The 14,515-nt window shown below is 41.7% G+C and overlaps 1 protein-coding gene across 7 annotated transcripts in view; it reads right to left on the bottom strand.

Annotated features, from left to right (window-relative positions):
* Positions 1 to 7,537: 7,537 nt before the first annotated feature.
* The window catches only part of LOC123753977 (transient receptor potential channel pyrexia), an 80,294-nt gene continuing 73,316 nt past the window's right edge, over positions 7,538 to 14,515 (bottom strand). For all 7 annotated transcript variants that reach the window (XM_045736027.2, XM_045736028.2, XM_069307743.1 and 4 more), the window contains 3 exons: positions 14,263 to 14,469; positions 9,315 to 9,565; positions 7,538 to 7,688 (listed from right to left, as the gene is read on the bottom strand). In XM_045736027.2, the coding sequence (XP_045591983.2) occupies positions 7,553 to 7,688; positions 9,315 to 9,565; positions 14,263 to 14,469 (594 nt within the window). In that variant the 3' untranslated portion in view covers positions 7,538 to 7,552. The remainder of the gene's footprint in view (positions 7,689 to 9,314; positions 9,566 to 14,262; positions 14,470 to 14,515) is intronic.

The following is a 14,515-nucleotide window of genomic DNA, read 5'->3' as shown; positions in this document are numbered from 1 at the left end:
TAATACAATCTATTATTACATTATTAAATTATTATTAGTACAATGAGCTAGTAGGGAGGTAATGAGGCTAACGCAAGACATTGTGTTAAGAGTAGGTATTGTCTGACGCAAGAGCAGGTATTGTCAGACGCAAGAGCAGGTATTGTCAGACGCAAGAGTAGGTATTGTCAGACGCAAGAGCAGGTATTATCAGACGCAAGAGTAGGTATTGTCAGACGCAAGAGTAGGTATTGTCTGACGCAAGAGCAGGTATTGTCTGACGCAAGAGCAGGTATTGTCAGACGCAAGAGTAGGTATTGTCTGACGCAAGAGCAGGTATTGTCAGACGCAAGAGCAGGTATTGTCTGACGCAAGAGCAGGTATTGTCAGACGCAAGAGCAGGTATTGTCTGACGCAAGAGCAGGTATTGTCAGACGTAAGAGCAGGTATTGTCTGACGCAAGAGCAGGTATTGTCAGACGCAAGAGTAGGTATTGTCAGACGCAAGAGCAGGTATTATCTGACGCAAGAGCAGGTATTGTCTGACGCAAGAGTAGGTATTGTCTGACGCAAGAGTAGGTATTGTCAGACGCAAGAGCAGGTATTATCTGACGCAAGAGCAGGTATTATCTGACGCAAGAGTAGGTATTGTCTGACGCAAGAGTAGGTATTGTCAGACGCAAGAGCAGGTATTGTCTGACGCAAGAGCAGGTATTATCTGACGCAAGAGCAGGTATTGTCAGACGCAAGAGCAGGTATTGTCTGACGCAAGAGCAGGTATTATCTGACGCAAGAGCAGGTATTGTCAGACGCAAGAGCAGGTATTGTCTGACGCAAGAGCAGGTATTATCTGACGCAAGAGCAGGTATTGTCAGACGCAAGAGCAGGTATTGTCTGACGCAAGAGCAGGTATTATCTGACGCAAGAGCAGGTATTGTCAGACGCAAGAGCAGGTATTGTCTGACGCAAGAGCAGGTATTGTCAGACGCAAGAGCAGGTATTGTCTGACGCAAGAGCAGGTATTGTCAGACGCAAGAGCAGGTATTGTCTGACGCAAGAGCAGGTATTGTCAGACGCAAGAGCAGGTATTGCCAGACGCAAGAGCAGGTATTGTCAGACGCAAGAGTAGGTATTGTCAGACGCAAGAGCAGGTATTGTCAGACGCAAGAGCAGGTATTGTCAGACGCAAGAGCAGGTATTGTCAGACGCAAGAGCAGGTATTGTCAGACGCAAGAGCAGGTATTGTCAGACGCAAGAGCAGGTATTGTCTGACGCAAGAGCAGGTATTGTCAGACGCAAGAGCAGGTATTGTCTGACGCAAGAGCAGGTATTGTCAGACGCAAGAGCAGGTATTGTCTGACGCAAGAGCAGGTATTGTCAGACGCAAGAGCAGGTATTGCCAGACGCAAGAGCAGGTATTGTCAGACGCAAGAGTAGGTATTGTCAGACGCAAGAGCAGGTATTGTCAGACGCAACAGCAGGTATTGCCAGACGCAAGAGCAGGTATTGCCAGACGCAAGAGCAGGTATTGTCAGACGCAAGAGCAGGTATTGTCAGACGCAAGAGCAGGTATTGTCAGACGCAAGAGCAGGTATTGTCAGACGCAACAGCAGGTATTGCCAGACGCAAGAGCAGGTATTGTCAGACGCAAGAGCAGGTATTGCCAGACGCAAGACTATTTTCAAACAATACTGTTTGTTGACCAAGTTGTATTATTGCTGATTTCTGCCATGTTCCCCCTCCCCCCTTTTTTCCATTTTCAATACAATTTATACTTTAATCTCAATTAGTATTAAGCTTTAGTCTAAGCGTTTTTTTCCCCACACCTTGCCCGAAACGCTGTGCGTTTCTAGGGGTCGCTTTAGGTATTGTATGTACTAGCTCTATCTATAAATCCAACATTATGTTTTTAACTCACCTTCTATGTATGTACAGGTACTTTTATCTGAATAAACATTTTTATTTTTTTATTTTGAAATACTAAGGCAGTACTTCAGTTCAAAATTCAGCTGGTGACTCAAATAAATTCATCAAATAATCACTGATTTTCTCAGCAAAAGCGGTGAAATTCTGCGAAGAAGAAAATGCACTACCATGAGTCGGAGACTAACCGACTAAGTAGCGCGCGCGCGCACCGAGTGGGGTACTTAAATGCGAGCCGCGGACACAGCGCCCTCTTGCTCGCCTCCGCCTCACCAGTTACACTACAAAACGGAGTCAGCTGCTGAAGTTCTTACGGGCTATTCATGCCCGTGCCACCTCTTGGGTGGCTTAATCTTTATCAATCATGCTGAAGTTCCGGCTGACAAGGTCCCAGCCAGGATCCAGCAGCTGGCGCTCCAGTTATTAGGAGTCTTTACTTAAGAAAGATCAGCTTTCTTTATGCTTATATTATCTTTAGTAAGTCAAGAATTACTTCAGGCCCGAAGATTCGATTCAGCCGAATCCTGTCAATTATTCCTTAGTATTGTTATCCTTTAGTGTTACTATTCTTTAGTGTTATTATTGTTTATTATTATTCTTTATTATATTCGTCCCCCCCCCGTGCTTATTATTTTGGGATAAGGAACAATGAATGTACCACATTCCTCGATGCTGCATACACTAACTGAGCACACAAACGAGGTCTCAATTATTATTCAGTCATTATTTCTGGTTATGTCTATTCACTTTCCCTGTTTATTATTATCCTCATATTCAATTATCATACTGGTTATTATAATTTTGCTACTCATTTGTTTTGCCGCTGATGTGATCCCTGCCGATGATCCAGCAGCTATTGGCTCAGCTGCCTTCGGGCCGGGCGCAGCTGCTGATGTACCGGCCGACGTGGATACCCTGCCGATGACCCTTGCAGCTGATGGGCCAACTGAGCGTGCCCCCTGGGGGCCACGCCCAGCCCCCCCCCTGGGGCAGCTGCTGATGTTCCGGCTGTTATGGTCCCAGCCGATGATCCAGCAGCTGATGGCACTGCTGGTGGTGTTCCAGCTGAGCATGCCCCTGGGGGCCAAGCACAGTTGCTGACGTTCCGGCCGATGTGGTCCCAGCCGATGATCCAGCAGCTGATGGAACAGCTGGGGGTGTTCCAGCTGAGCATGCCCCTGGGGGCCAAGCACAGCTGCTGAGGTTCCGGCTGACGTGGTCCCAGCCGATGATCCAGCAGCTGATGGCCCAGCTGGTGGTGTTCCAAGCTGAGCACGCCCCTGGGGGCGTAGCACAGCTGCTGACGTGCCGGCTGTTGTGGTCCCAGCCGATGAGCCAGCAGCTGCAGGCTCAGCTGACGGTCTTACAGCTGAGCATGCCTTGTAATTAATCATTGTGATTATTGTTAATTAATTGTTTGCAGTTGTTTAATTATTATTTATATGCTGCCGGTGACCCGGCGGCTGAGGGTCCAGCCGAGCAAGCCCGTATAATCACCCATTATTATGAGTATTGCCAATTAATTATTAGTAGCTAATAATAGCAGCCGAAGGCTCAGCTGGTGGTGTTGCAGCCGAGCATGCACAGTCACTCTCATTATTTATATACGATTTCTGTTCTTTACATTTGTCATTCTTTATATTCCTTTCTAATTTATGTATTATATATTGTTTGTTGTTTCTCGGGCCAGACCCAGCTGCTGAGGAGCAGGCTGACGTAGTACATGCCGATGATCCAGCAGCTGAGGGCCCAGCTGGTAGTGTTACGGCCACTGGGCGAGGCCCAGCTGTTGGGCCAGCTGGTGGTGTGCCAGATGTGCATGACACCGGGGGGCCTAGCCTAGCTCCGGATGTCCCGGCTGACGTGTTTTCAGCCGATGACCCAGCAGCTGAGGCTCCGGAAGGAGGTATCCAGCCGACGATGTCCCAGTTGCTGAAGTTGACATCTAGCGGCGTCCATCCGAAGATGCCGCAGCTGCAATGGTCCAGCTGCCAAGGCTACAGATGGCGTGTCCCAGCCGAGGAATTTCACGAGAGTAGAAGGGAAGACCGCATTTTCTCTACATTCTTAATAATACTTTTGTTACAGTCTAATTCGTCTTGATGAGCGTAAGTGGTCCCGCAGTTCCCCACTCAGTTATGCTGGGCTTCTTTCAATTCTACCCATTCCTGTCTTACGCAGCAGGTGTCGCATCCAGTTATCACCACTCTCGCAGCCTAAGTTGCCAGCAGTACGCTTTGATGCGGGTCCCATGCACCCGTGCCTTTGCTTTTCACGTTACCTCTGCACACCAGCTCCTGCCCACCCTTACTGCTTTAATACTTCCAGATCCACAATAGAACGAGGACGAGGAAAACCTGTGATGATGGACCACGGCTCTCATGCCCAACGTGCGAGGTATCCTGGGAGGTGACCGACACGCTTCTAAGCGGACACCTCCACTCCACACCCGCGGGGTGTGGAGTGGAGGTGCGACAATGACCGACATTGGGTCGACCCTGGGGAGTCGGCCTCGGAGTGGACAGCGTTCACATTCCCACACCCGCCCTGGGGCTAGCCTTCCAGGACTGGTCTCTGTGAGGGCGGGCTACTACGACGAAGATATAAACGGGATCGCCCAGTCATTCGCCATGGTGGAAAGCGCTCCCCGCTTGGAGTACAAACCCGGCAGTAGGTCCTCCTCACAGGGCACAGTCGGTGGGCCAACCCGCCTCTCTGCTCCACGGCTCGTCAAGTTGGAGCTCCGTCGGCCCACCAAGCGAGCTGCGTCTGCTAGCAGCATCTGTCTAGTAGACCCGGATTGGTACCTTTTTCAGTCAGGAAAACCTGATTGTTTTTTAATGGCCTCTCCGGGCGTACGGGCACGCTTACGGCCACGGTAGCGAGATGTCATGTTCCTACTTATAGCAGCCAGCTTCCGCTCGCCCTTCGGGGGTGGGGGTTCCGCGGCGCTGGCCCTCACGGGATTGGGGGTGCTCCGACGGGACCCCCAAAGTGATAAGCCAAGAATACGAGATCTCTCTTCATTGTATTTGATTTAATCATTATAACGGCTATCCAATAATTTTATTTCTGTATAATAATTTATGGTTATTCACTAATCATTAGTCACCATAATTAATTCCACTTTAATCATCTATTTATTCGTTATAATGAGCTACTAGGCTTCATTTAAGGATTATCAATTATTAAATCATTAATTATGACTATTATTAATTATTTGTTTAAATAATTATTATTATTATAAAATAAACAAGTCCCCCACTCAGTGAGCGTTTTCTTCCAACCGCAGAATAAATATTACTGGCTAAAGGTGTTGCATTACATTTGGCAAGTCATAGGCAAGTCAGCCTATAAATTTTGTATTGGTTTGGGCTTTACTTCATTTTATAGTATACGTACAATACTGTATTGCGTAAGGCGATAATTAATAAATTAGGACTAAATAAAACACATTTTATATGCACAGTATTTGCATAATATGGCATATTGTATTAGCAAATAAAAAAAGCGTTTACATAAATAGTACTGTAGTTAGTAAGAATTACATTAAACTCATTGCAGTATTTTAATTAACATATAGCTTTAATAAAAATAATGATTATGGATATTTTGATGGTTATTTGACATTGTTATAAAACTAATTTGTAACTAAAATAAAATTGTAACTAAAGTTACAAATTTATATAGTGTTCCTTATGTAAGACTTGAAACCCAACCACAGTAATCACAAAACAAATGGAAGCTGATACTAGACATAAATATAACAAAATTATTAAGGATGGTAACAGAGTCCATTTCATGTGGTCTCCATCTCATGTTGGCCTCCGAATGCATGATAGAGCTGATAAGTTAGCCAAAGAATCTGCCTTTAAAGGAGCCGTTGAGTGTAACCTTGGATTGTCAATGAGCAATCTGAGAACAGCAGTACACCGAGAACTTCAACAAGATCTTGTAGATCTGAGGCAAAGTGAAATTGACACCAGTAATTCCATCTATCATCATACTATCATGCAAGAGGAGCCACACATCTATGGATCATCCAATTAAATCAGCAGACTTCTAGATGTTATTACTGCTCGGCTTAGACTTGGTTACAAGTACCTCTGGGAGTTCTCATTATCTGCTGATGTAGATCTGACCAAATGTAAACTGTGTCAACAAAATTATTTGCACACCCTCCGTCACTATGTGATGGAGTGCGAAAAGATACGTGAATTCAGAGACAATTCTATAACCAATGTACCAACGATGTGTCAATATTTCATTCAAAATTATCTGCTACCAGAAATTTTAGCCAAATATCCCCAGTTTGCTAAGAGTAGGTAGTAACTAAGAGTGATTGTAACCTATCCACCGCTGCCCACTGGATGGGGAGCGGTGTGCAGGACAAACATATCAATTGTGACACTAGCTCTCCACATATGTCAGTTGCTTAATTTAGAAACTGTACTTGTGGTCGATCTCGAACCCATTGTTGATTTGACGACTTATACTGAATTTTGTAACTAGCTCATCAAAATTGTAACTTGCTTAGCTAAATGAATTGTGGGGTTCAGTCCCTGAGCCCATTATGTGCTTCTGTAACCCTTTCCACTACCGCCCACAAGATGGGTATGGGGTACATAATAAATGAACTAAACTAACTGAAGAATATTATAAAGGAATGTGTATGAAATACAGGTACATAAACAAGTATAGCTACTTCAACCCCTTGGATGTTAGGCAGGAACCAAGAGTGCAGTCTGCATTTTCCCTCTATATTGGCACCAAAGAGCTGGAAAAGGTAGCTAGCTGCCAGCTCTTGGTATCTTGTTGTTTCAATAAGCCTAGTATCCAGAGCCTTCAAAAAACTATTGGCACTTATATATCCGGAATACTGCATGCACATATATATATATATATATGGGGTGTATATATATATATATATATATATATATATATATATATATATATATATATATACATATATATATATATATATATATATATATATATATATATATATATACATATATACATATATATATACATATATATATATATATATACATATATATATATATATATATATATATACATTATATATATATATATATAAATATATATATATATATATATAAATATATATATATATATATATACTATTTAATGTAGATATTTATACATGCACTGTATTCCGAGATTCCCTCGCCAAGTTCTATTCTGTGTCCAAGCAGTCGCCCATTATGTTACTATCACATTGTATATCTGTGTATAATAATACATTGAATAAGTACTCTAAAGTTTGCATATATCCACACTTGTATGCATACTGCCATTGTTGCATTACTAGACAGAGTGAGAGAAGCTCTAGTTAAAATATATCATAAAATCAGGCTGTATTAGTAATAGTGCATTAAAATTACCTTCACAATATTACCATGTGGATAAAGTTTCAACAAAAATTTTAGCACTATAATAGTTCACATCACCAGGAAGCTTCCACATTTACATTATCTTCTTGCTTGGAGATAAATTGCACTTTAATTTTCATCCAACTTGTGAATTTGTAAGACAAAATGATTTAAACTGGAGCTATCACATTAATACACCTACATTATTTTCAGCATTGTTAGACAGAAATTGCAAATGTGTTTTTGATATTATGTTTAGCGGCCAGAGTGCAGAATTTGAGGATTATTACTCAAAATAACTTGCAATTCTTGCAAGACAGGGAGATACTGGCTCAAGGGGTCTTCACGTCCTTGCTGATTCTCCTCTTCTAGAATCTGCTGCCGATGGTTTCTGTGTGGTGATAACTTTATTAAAAATACAGTATTGAAAGATTACAGAGTGTAGATAAAAAAAACTAACTATAAGTTCATCTAATTTCAGCCTCTCTTTACTAATAATAATAATAATAATAATAATGTTTATTCAGAAGAATGTGTACACAAAAAGCATAAGAGTAAAGTACAACTGTAGGGTATGTGTATTTTTTAGAGGTAAAGTGTAGCATGAGTTACACTAATGAAACCATTTAGTGTGTGTAATTCTTAAGCAATGCATTTCGGTAAACCTTAAAAATTTAGATACAAAAAATTATTTAAAGGTATGAAGGGGTAAACACTTAATATTAAAAGAGAAGCAAGCTAACAAATTTTATAAAGTTCATAAAAAATAACAAATGAATATAATAAAAGGGTGATACAATACTAAATAATGATGGCAGGCATTGACTATTACATTATGAAGTCTGTAGTTCTAGCAACAGTACAATAGTTTATTTACATTAATAACAGAATGGAAATATGTACTAAGGTGTGAGTTAGAAAAGCAACTGGAACATAACATAAAGTATAAGAGTATAGTTTAAGTTTAATGGGCCCAACACTTAAAATAAACAAGGATCATAATGGACATGAGTAAACTATTTTATACATGAAGTGTAACAATTAGATGACAATGAGGAATGAACATAATTATTCAGTAAATAAAATGTAAGATAAGATTAACACACAAATGAATGTATTTTGAGGGAAAATGTGAATGAAATTAGTTATATTATATTAATTATATGGTATTAATTACATGATATTAAGTACGGTAAATATTTCTTAGTCTCTTTTAAACTGGTTGTGAGATGTACAGCTTTTAACCACATTTGGGGGGGGGGGGGTCATTCCATAATTTGGGATTCTTAATTTGCATAGCATTTGTGCTTTGGTTGAGCCTTGCTCTAGGAATATCAGAGATACTTGTTTCTTGTGTGGTGACCATGAGTCCTATTACAGCCTTCTAGGAAGCACTTAAGGTCAGGATTTTGTTGAATAATCAGTGGTCAGAGGTAATTAAGGGTATTAGATCCCTAGGCATAGATCCTATAGGCGAGATATGGATAAATAAGTGACCAGCACAGAGTTACTAGAGCAGGGCAAGGAACATTTATTCCTGTAAAATTCCATACAAACATTTGTGAGGAATAATATTGGACCTTGGCCCAGGCCTCGCTTTCTTTCCCCACAGGGATTGCTTGACTCATTGTACCAGTGGTGGGTTATCTTGAGGTTATCTCGAGATGATTTCAGGGCATGGTTTCCCCGTAGCCTGGTCCTCGACCAGACCTCCTTTTTATTACACATCCCCAGGAAGCAGCCCGTAGGAGCTGTCTAACTCTCAGGTACCTATTTACTGCTAGGTGAACAGAGCATTAGGGTAAAAGAAACTCTGCCCATTTGTCTCTGCCTCCGCCTGGGATCGAACCTGGAACCTTAGGACTATGAATCCCGAGTGCTGTCCACTCGGCCGTCAGGCCCCCCCCCCTGAGCCTTCAAAAACCGTCAGGGTTTTTGGATGGAGGAATCAATGCATACCTTATACTTAGTATTAATGATACAATATATTGGATTATAAAAATGTATTAGATATTACCTGAGACACTCTGCTGAGTAGTCATCAAGTTTGCTCTGAAATTCCTTATGTTTTCCAGATAGAAGTCTTTGTTTCTTGATAGGTTTATTCATCTGGGCATATAAAATTGGTGTGTACTTGGCTCCTGATAGCAGCTGAACCCGGTTGATGTGAGACTGGAGGCCAGGACAAGTGAGGAAGAAGGATTCGATCAGGTAGACCAGCTCCAAGCGTGAGGTTAGGGAGTATAGCATAGCATCTTCTACAACTTTCTGAAAAAAGTATTACAAGTTACCATCCTGGAATTACATTATTACACTTGATTTTTTTTCTTATTTCATAAACTTTTCTGATCATTTATCCTGCATAAAATCCATGTATGTCACAAAAAATAGAATTAGATTGATTAATAATAAAACTGAAATATAATAACAAGTATAACACAGTAGTAATACAGTAATAATAATAATATTTATTAATTTGTAAGATATACAGAGAATCAGATTACAATAATCAGTAGGTACAGTATTTGTTTATTTGTTAAAGACACTAATATGAGCCACATTTCAGACTTAAATTAAGATAATGAATGACATTCTGTGTTAGCTTTAAGACTTGCTTGAAATGGTTTGTGTGTTTTTATCTGAATGTACCTGAGGGCAATTATCTCCCTAGTGGCCTCATTAGGGACAGGAAGTTTGCAGCTTGTCAAAGTTCCCCCTATTACACACAAAATTTACAGTCTCCGTGGTGTAGTGGTAAGACACTCGCCTGGCGTTTCGCGAGCGCTGTGTCATGGGTTCGTATCCTGGCCGGGGAGGATTTACTGGGCGCAATTCCTTAACTGTAGCCTCTGTTTAACGCAACAATAAAATGTGTACTTGGTTGTAACAACGATTCTTCGCGGCGGGGATCGTATTCCAGGGACCTGCCCGAAACGCTACGCGTACTAGTGGCTGTACAAGAATGTAACAACTCTTGTATATATCTAAAAAAAAAAAAAAAATCATCCCGGACGTAGGTTCGAACCCCTCATCACAGCCCTTGTGGATTTGTTCCCCCCATTGTTCCTGAGAATTTTTTATGTCTGGATTTTAAACTTAAGTAGTGTATTGGCATTTACAGCTTTGGTGGGTAGGCTGTTCCATGGGTTTATAACCCTTTGGGTGAAAAAGCATTTTCTGGTTTCTGGCCCACATTGTGGCTCGTTGAGGTTGAAGCTGTTGTCTCTTGTATACATTACATTTGACCTTTTATAGAAGTAATCTGGAGTAACATTCTGTAACTTGTTCAGTATTTTAAAGGTCCCGACAAGATCAGCCATGTCATGTATGGTCTAATCTTGTGGCCCACAACCATTCATGGCATGGTTTTTGTCACTGTGTGTTGAATTTTCTCTAATGTAGATACTGGATGTCATTTTGAAGGTGAGGCCTCCATGCTTGTAAATAGTTGTCCAGATAGAGACACATCAGTGACCTGTGCAGTTGAATAACCACATCACCAAAATACATATGTACCTTCACAATTCAGTATGCTTTCCTGAATTTATCTAAGGGCCACCATCTATCACGTAGCCACTATGGAGACAGGAAGCCAGTGGTTGGTCAAAAGTCCTCTCATTTTTCCAACTGGATTTTGAACTGCAGTACTGTCCTGACATTTACAGTTTTGATGGGCAGGTACTTCATGAATTTACCCAAATTTATCTGAGGTTATCTACGAGCCATTATCTCTGTAAGAGAATGGTGTCTCAAGATTCTCTCACAGCTGACTTGAATGGCTCATTGCAGTGCACAGTGCACGGATCTTGTGCACAAGCCATATCTATGTTAACCCTGGATAATAAACTGGCATGTTGGGTATCTCCAGAATGCCCACTTAACCAGGAATACGTTTACAATATGGAGGCCGCCGTATGTCCAGGCAGGAAGTTGATACAGGGAAGTTAAGCATACTTGCCACAAAGGGTCAGTGAGTACATTGGCCGGTGCAAGCGTGAGAGAGTAGAGGGGACGCCTGGGAGGTGACAGTCTGACCCTGAGGTCAACTTCAACCGGCGCGATGGAGAATAACAGCTGTGACGTGGTAGTGACGTGTTCATGACGTCACCTCTCCTACTGATCATCGAACGTTCAATATGATTAGGTCCCGCTCATTTGCTGCAATGCTATTGGTCAAATTGTAATGCTTTGTGCTGTGTCCCACGAGATGCCCGGAACCGCTGGCAAGAGTATTCTCGTGAGAGAGCCCTTACACAGAGGACGTGTCCTGTTCTGTCTATCGGCCAATAGACTGAACACCGTCCATTCCTCACTGTCAAGTTAAACTCAGCGGGTCCGTCTAATTACCACAAGCTACACAAGCTTCAGAAAGCTTCCTGGCAATACGTTAGTAATGAATAAATATGATATGTTAAGTTAGGCTGACCTAACCTAACCTAACCTAACCTAACCTATCCTAACCTATCCTAACCTAACTTAACTAACCCAAACCTAACCTAACTTAACTAAACCAAACCTAACCTAACCTAACCGAAGCTTGGATCGTCGACTTGATTTGGCGTCACCAGCTTTTTATTTTCGTCTAATTTCTTTATAAAAAGATACTTTTTCAGATTAAAATTATGTGTTTTCATGTTGTACATTCAGCACCAACATTATAATGAGTAAATATATCATATTTATTCATTACTAACGTATTGCCAGGAAGCTTTCTGAAGCTTGTGTAGCTTGTGGTAATTAGACGGACCGAAATCAGCGTCTTTTCGATATACCAACGTTCGCCCGGAATCGCGTTCGTGAATATATTGATCAGAAGCCTAAGTGATAAATCACCAGAGCGAAACAGACTGATATCAGGTAACCCCTAGTAACAAGTGGAGATCGTCTGTGAGTGACCTGGAGTGAACTAAGGCAGTGCCGCCGCCTAAGTAACCTGTGTGTGACTTTACCACAAGTGTACCTGCATTTTACCACTTAACCTGCAGTAGCCAGCCGCCACTCGGTCCAGAGCGTGTAGCTAGTACCTCTGTACCTCGTGAAGCCTCGAGCTGCCCGCCGCCGCCCTCACTGTACTACGTGACGTCACCACCCGTACTCACCGCCAGTGCCAGAGTGTGTGCGTGTGTCGGTTATACATACAGCGCGCTTTCCTGCGAGTACCCCCGTTTCAAGTACGGTTAGTGGGAAAGCCTAGTCGTCAATGGTCTCACTTCAGAATGAGGAAACCAGCTATCAGGCCACCTACGAGTTCTTGCATAAATGTGCCTGAGTGAGTGAGTTAATAAAGAGAGGTACCCCATCTGTAAGTACAAGATCTTGTCATTGTTTTATTGTGTCTGTCTGTGTTGATCTGAGGTATCAACCACAGTTCTCACCTTCTCATACCTGTCACAGGTTATAGGTGAATCGACGGTGTATGCGTGGTTATCTGTGTGGTATCACGGTATTTCACTCGTCTGTGAATGACATTTAGTATTCTGTGATATTATTATTGTGCATGTTATTGTGTGTCCCATTGACAGTGTATATGTTGATTTATTGCATATCATCATTACCTGAGTATCTGGTTGAAACTCTTGTGATCCCTTTGCATACCGGCAGTTGGGTTGCCGTGTTAATGATTGGCTTTTCAGGAAGTAGGTGTGTTCAGTCCCGCGGAAATCAGACGGCGGGTGCCGAATTTAAGCCACAGGAACCTTCCCTGTCCCCCAGTCCTCTCCACCATTCCTCCCTCACCCGTCTCCTCGGCCTCCCAACCATTCCCCACTCCACCGTCCCCTCGTCTTCCCAACCATTCCCCACTTCAGCATCCCCTCTTCCTTCTCACCATGCTCCACTCCCCTGTCCCTTTGTCCTCCCCCACCATTCTCCATCCCCTCGTCCCCACCATCCCAAACTCCCCCCCGTCTCCTCGTCCTTCCCCACCATTACCCCCTCCCTTGTCCCCTCGTCCTCCCCACCATCTCTCACTTCCATCCCCTCGTCATCCCCACCATTCCCCACTCCCTCGTTCAATGCCTTCCCAAATGGTCTGATGTTCCCATGAGAAAATTGGGAACATCAAGTGATCTTATGTTCCATCACTGAAATATAAGAAAAACTGTTAAAAATTAAATGAAAATATGAAAAAATAAACTATACTCACGAAATGAACGGTATAATAAACAACACAGCTCAATTCCAACGCAATTCACACAAAATAGTTAAATCAAAATGAAAATAAATCAAAATCTATGAAAATTAAATTTATCAATGCAATCAGAAACATTGAAATGGAATTGTAACATATTTAGTATAGCATGTGTGTTGTTCTTACATGCAACAGATGGCGCTGTTTTTCAAGAAAAGCATAGTTTTACCTGTCACAAGTGTGGCATCTATACTTATACTTACGAAATGAACTGTATGGTAAACAACACAGCTCAATTCCAACACAATGTCACACAAAATAATTCAATAAAAAATAAAATAAATCAAAATCTATGAAAATAAAATTTATCAATGCAATCTGAAACATTGAAATGGAATTCGTGACATATTTAGTATAGAGTGCATGTTGGTATTATGTGCAACAGATGGCGCTGTTTTTTAAAAAATGCATGTTTTTACCTGTCACAGGGGTGGCATCTATATAGTGGGTATATAAAAAGATGCGCCTATTCGAATGCAATGTTGGGTCAAAATTTCAAAGCAATCGGTAAAGAGGTTTCGAAGATTTCCCTCACATGAAAAACACATGAAAAAAAAGTTTTTCAGAAAAAAACATTTTTTTTTTACCATCAAGACGTGACATCTATATATTATGTATATAAAAACCTGCTCGGATGCGAATGGAAAGTGTGAAAATTTCAAAGCAATCGGTAAAGAACTTTCGGAGATTAGCGGTTATGCACAAACGAACATTTTCATTTTTATTTATATATTATTATTATTATTATTTTAAAATAGACCAACGGTGAACATACCTGAGTGTCTGTGACTGCCAGTCCATTCATGACATTCATGAGGACGAGGAAGATAAGGAACAAGAAGAGGAGAAAGACTAGTAGGGCTGATGTGAAGAAGACAATCCTGCGAGAGAAGTGCTGGCTTAAATCAGAGTACTCAAATTCTCCAGTTGCCATTACTATCGCCTTGGGAAGAGTTGACCAAAAGTCACGGAAGTCTGTGTCCTGTCAACAAAAATGGTCTTATTGTTTATGGTGGAATGTATCAAAG

Source organism: Procambarus clarkii, chromosome 6, assembly GCF_040958095.1.
Source record: "Procambarus clarkii isolate CNS0578487 chromosome 6, FALCON_Pclarkii_2.0, whole genome shotgun sequence".
NCBI classification, from domain to species: Eukaryota; Metazoa; Arthropoda; class Malacostraca; order Decapoda; family Cambaridae; genus Procambarus; species Procambarus clarkii.
The sequence above is the reverse complement of the archived record's forward strand: the minus strand, read 5'-3'. Positions and strand labels throughout refer to the sequence as shown.